General features: G+C 32.6%; 1 protein-coding gene across 1 annotated transcript; it reads left to right on the top strand.

Annotated features, from left to right (window-relative positions):
• Window positions 1-1,187: 1,187 nt before the first annotated feature.
• Window positions 1,188-4,767, top strand: LOC110036286 (vacuolar protein sorting-associated protein 24 homolog 1-like; the record flags this gene model as incomplete). The annotated part of the gene is given in 3 exon segments (XM_020740694.1): window positions 1,188-1,309; window positions 4,184-4,378; window positions 4,466-4,767. Coding segments are annotated over 3 exon segments (398 nt in total), but the record flags the coding sequence as incomplete, so codon positions are not given.
• Between the last annotated feature and the right edge of the window lie 831 nt (window positions 4,768-5,598).

The raw sequence follows: 5,598 nt of genomic DNA, 5'->3' as shown, positions 1-5,598 counted from the left end.
TATTAATTATATACCTTATATATATAAATATATTATATTATATAAATGTATATATAAATAAATGTATTATTAGTAATTTATTATACATTATAATTATTTTTAAAATATCATAAATTTTTTATATATATTTATTTTAATTTTTTTTTGTATTTCGAACATAACGATTCAAACACGAACGAACACATCACTGTTCGTGTTTGGTTCGTTTAACAAATTGAACGAAAAAATTATTTGTGTTCATCTCGTTTGCTTATCGAACGAATCGAACACGAATTACTCGATAACAACGAGCTTTTTTGACAACCCTAACCCAATGTATTTTGTTTGGTTAGTGATGCATCGACGTGTTCATATTTTGTGTGGTTATTTTAAAGTTTATATACTCTTTTTTGGGTTTTTAGTATTTTGTGTGGGCAATACATTGTTAATATTGACTACGTGTGTGGGCAATACATTGTTAATATTGACTACGTATGTCTAATTATTAAAGCTAACGGTGTTATGTTAACAATATTAAGCATGCTAGATGAGATATCAAAACACACTGATAATTAAGCCAGCGGTAGCTTTTCTTTTGTTGATCCTTAAGCTTTCTATGTGATACATATCATATGATATTTCATTCTTTGATGTTTTAATTTAACGTTGTCGACATTTGGCGTTTTGATTACATGTTTATATTATGATGGCAGTGTATCTAGAGAATTAGCTAAAACGTTCATGGCATGAAATGGCATACCGTTGCCTACTTTTTACATTTGTCATCTTTGTATCTTTAGTCGATTATCGTGCTTCATAAGCTGTTAATATATTTTTTATTCCATTCCTTCTACAATTTGAACAATGACAAACGCCTAAAAGTTCATCAACGTTTACTTCTCTCTTTTATGTTTGTTTTATTTCGACAAATGCTTAGTTTTATCCGGTTCCCCAAACCCGTTTCTTTTAAAACTTTCATCCTTGTACAACCAAAATGTTCCCGGCTCTAGGCGCTCTTATTTAACCAAGAAAATCAATTTGCTTTTCATGCAAACTTTAGGAGCTTGATTGAATCATGTTTCCAGTCAGTTTTTTTCTTTTTTTTTTGGCTGAATTTAAAGTGAATCATTATTTGATTTCATTTCTTATTATCCTTGTATATCAGATCTATATACCCACATTAATTATTTTCTGTATGTGACAACTAGCTACTGCTAGAACTGTTGGTCATCTCTCCAAGAGCGCTGAGGTAATGAAGCTAGTCAGTAGTCTCATGAAGGCTCCTGAAGTGGCGACGACCATGCAGGAATTTAGCAAGGAAATGACAAAGGTGAGTTATTTGTGGCTAAGTTTCGTTCTTTTAACTACTTTTAGCTTGGTTCTTTTATTGTTTTTTTATCATTGATTTTGCACTATTATTGACCTGACTTCTTTATAGAAGTTCTACATAATTACCTTTAGCAATTATAATAAGTTCAATGTTAGTAATTCTATATTAAATTTGACCAGTCATTTTCTATGTTGATATCGTCATTGCCAAATATCATCTATTGAGAACTATAATGATGTATTATAGCTTTAGCTTTGGGCATTCGAGTAATGATTTCACATCAGAAACTTTGGTTTTAAATATCAACTTTTGATGATTTTAGTTTAACGGTTGAAGGCACTGGCACTGTCTATAAGCCTCATACTTGATAGCAATTGTGTTTTCAACCTTACTGAAATCATCTTATAGTGATGTTCTTGTTCATTAAAAGTTTTATATGCTCATTTTAGATGTGTGATTGATGGTCTTTAGATGGTGGATTTTCTTCTCTTTTCATCCATAGAGTTAGATTTGCCTGCCTTGAATCATGGTAGATTTGACCTTATTGATTACTAAACATGAACATATGCACTCGGGATCAGAGTTACGTATGTTTGGGGCAGTTGCAGCTTCTCAGCTTTTCAGTCATAGCTACGCTGCCTCAGAAAGCTGCTGCAGGGAAGTTGGCTGCTTGTTTGTTGCAGCTGTGTGAATACAGCTGTGGTGTAGTTTTTTCTTGAAAAATGATCATTTTGTTCATGTTTAGTGAAGTTGTTTAAAACAGAACTATGACAACCACATATTTGATAATTCAGAAGCAGAAATTTATTTCAAAACAGAACAAAAGTTCAGATACACAACTCACTTAACAGTGAGCACTGAAAGTGCCACATTTACTAACATTTTTAAAATTGAAACACACTTTTTCAAGCCAAACTTTGGACACAAAAGTGCTAGAGATAGAAAAATCATAAGAATTGTGTGGTATATATATGTAAGATTCACAAATTTTATCTAATAAAAAAGCAAGAGGAAATTGAACATCATATGCCTCAAAATATAGATATTTAGACAAAAATCCCTATGCTATTTTCATTATAGAAACCTGCATCCGAGACGAAATTATAGTTCTGGGGATAGCCTCTTGCATTAGAGGACTAGATATTGAAGTTTGAGCTTTCTGAAACTGGTTTGTATCCAAGCTTGAACATGGTTTAAACCAATATCACTAAAATATTGGGTGATTTACATATATAACATACATGTTTTGTGCATATACATATTAAACACCTATAATTTGATATGACACAAAATATTTGAGTTGGAAACTGTTTTTTTGGGGAGCATTACATACATGCCATCCTATTCTTAAATATTAACATATCTAACACCAAAAAGTATGTAGTTGGTTTGTCTGTTTCACTGCTCATCCAACAACAGACCCTTAACTCATTCAGCGAATATCGCGGCAGGCCGCAGCCTTGCCGCCACCCGAATAGACCCTTAATTTCAGAATTTAATCCAAACAGTTTCTGCGAGCTCAGCCCGGATGAGTGATAAATATTCCTATCATTGCTTTATGTTTTTAGGAACATGTTCGTTAATGGGGAAGAAGGATTCATTGCACTAGAAACTGAAAGTAGTGGACCTTTGATTAGGGTAACTGAAGCATTTTAACTTGCATTTTCTATGGCCATGTCTACAGCTTCACTTGCCTTTAGACTAAGAGGTGTCAAAATTGGGTTTGTGGGTCAATTTCGGGCAATCATGTGTACGGTTACGCTTGCCTTTAGACTAGGAATGTCAAATTGGGTGTGGGTGGTGTGGGTCAATTTTGGGCCAGGCTTTGCTTGCCTTTAGACTAGGAGTGTCAAATTGGGTGTGGTTGTGGCCCGAAATTGACCCAACCTGAACCTGACCTGAATAATAAACGTGTTAGATAGTCCAACATTAACCCAATCCGCTTTACGATCTAGACTTGTATAACTTGTTTAACATAAGGTATAATAACTATTCAAGCTAAACTCGGGTCAATTTCTGGTTGGCGGGCGAATTTTGTGTTCATTTTAAGTTAACGGGTCAATTTTGAGTCGGTGGGTCTTTTTTGGGTTGGCAAGTCAACTCATATCCGACCAAAAAATTAAACGGGTTAGGATTCTTAACCTATTCCTAACTTGAACTGGATCCAAAAGTTATTCGGTCCAATCTGAACATGGAATTTTCAAGTAGATTTGGCTTGCCCGGTCAATTCTTGACACCGCAACTTTAGACCACGTCAATTTCCATAACTTCATTTTCAAGACCAATGATTTCGCCGAGATACTTTTGATGAACCAGTTGACCTGCCTGTTCGTTTTGATCCTGAATAAAAGTATCTTTTTGGTTCTTACCCTTTTGCGTAAAGCATTTATTTCATTTCTACAGGTTTCTAAAAAAGAAAAGACCAAGTATTTTGTAAGCTATTTTAGTTGACATCAAACTTTTCATGAAATCAACTCTAGTGTTTTTCTCTTTATGATCTAAACCTAAGGGTAGCTAAGACCAAGCCGCCTAGGCTTTGGTTGTCAATGTTTCCTTCAGCAAGGACCAACTTCACTACAGAATCAGCTAAAACATTCAAATTTAAGCACCTTTCCATCTTCCTATTTTGCTTGGCTTATAAAAATTAGTGTTTTGGTTGGTCCTACTAAGGACCGTGTCCCAATTTTATATGATTAAAACCTTATTCACAGGGATGTTAATTACCTTCCATTCAATTTCCATAAATTTCCCTAAACATATGTTGCACAAAGGAAGAATGTTGATGATGACTATTTCAACCTTGGGCTTTTAACTTAATTTTTTTCTTAATCAAATAATGACCATCATATTTCTGTCTCTCTTGCAAATTTCCAGGCTGGTGTCATTGAGGAAATGGTGAATGATGCTGTTGATTCAGCTCTGGACTCTGAAGACATAGAAGAGGAAACTGAAGAGGAGATTGAGAAGGTGCTTACTGCTATAGCTGGTGAGACAGCTTCCCAGCTTCCAGATGCAGTTAGGAAGGGAAGGATAAAGCAACCTGCTTCCAGCCAGAAAGCAGAGCAACAGGTAAGCATTGGTGACCTATTATGAAATCTTCGATTTACTAGTTTAAATTTTATTATTATTATTATTATTATTTTATTTTCTTGATAGTCTGAGGCAATAGCTGAAGGTGTAGATGATGAGGGAGAGCTAGAGGAGATAAGGGCGCGGCTCGATAAAGTGAGGTCGTAAACGTTCTTTGGTAATTTTAACCAACACATCTAAATTGAGTCGTCTCCAGGAGTGAATGAGTGATATACAGAGAAATGAACATAATAATGTTTAATGCCACCCTTATTATGTGTTATATAGCCCTTGTATGCTCTATAATTGTATGTATTAAAAGATCAAATCCAAGATCCTTTGGATTTCGGAGATAATTGATGATTTTTAAGTGAATCAAAGGCTTGTGGAGAAGATTTATATATTCTTTTTACAGTTCAGATGAACATCTTATAGAATAAGTATTATACACACATCATAGTATGCAATAATAAATGTCATATGAATTGGCATATTAACATTTTAGTCTTTGAAAATTTTAAAAATAATATATTGCCATCTCAATAAGGTAACAAGTAACCAAATTTTCTTCCTTAAACATACACATCATAGTATGGACTTAACATATTAACATTTTAGATTAGTAACATATTAAAAAATAATGTATTTCCATTCTAATATGGTAGAATGTAACAAATATTGCAAAGGGTCAAGATATTTGTATCCTAATATTAAATAAAAAAGATAAAATGTGATACAAAAATCAAAGTCATCACAGTGAGAAGTAATAATATAAATATTTTATATTGGTTTAATCTACCTCAACAATACATCCTAATATGGTAGGATGTATTCCAATTTACCTCACATTATGAACCTAAATGACCTCCAAAACCCTCGAAATTTTACGTATTTGCTTGGAATTAGATTATATACAATTCCTAAAATTTTTAATTCAATTTAAATTCTTATAAATTTTTTATGAATTATTGTTTTTATCAAACAAGTTTATTATTTGAAAATTTTTACAAATAATTTAATAGAAAATATTTTTGAATGACTTGTAATTTCTTTTTGTTTGCTTAATCTATGGGTGAAGATTTCATTCAATTTGGGATGTTTTTATTTTGAAAAAATTATAAGGATTTAAGTTCGTAAGGGTATATTTGTAAAATTATCATTTTTTGACATAAACCACTTCATTTAAAACTGAAAGTTGCTTGTTACATTTTACTTTCTAT

The sequence above is a fragment of the Phalaenopsis equestris genome, unplaced genomic scaffold (assembly GCF_001263595.1).
Source record: "Phalaenopsis equestris unplaced genomic scaffold, ASM126359v1 Scaffold204626, whole genome shotgun sequence".
Classification (NCBI taxonomy): Eukaryota; Viridiplantae; Streptophyta; class Magnoliopsida; order Asparagales; family Orchidaceae; genus Phalaenopsis; species Phalaenopsis equestris.
The sequence above is the reverse complement of the archived record's forward strand: the minus strand, read 5'-3'. Positions and strand labels throughout refer to the sequence as shown.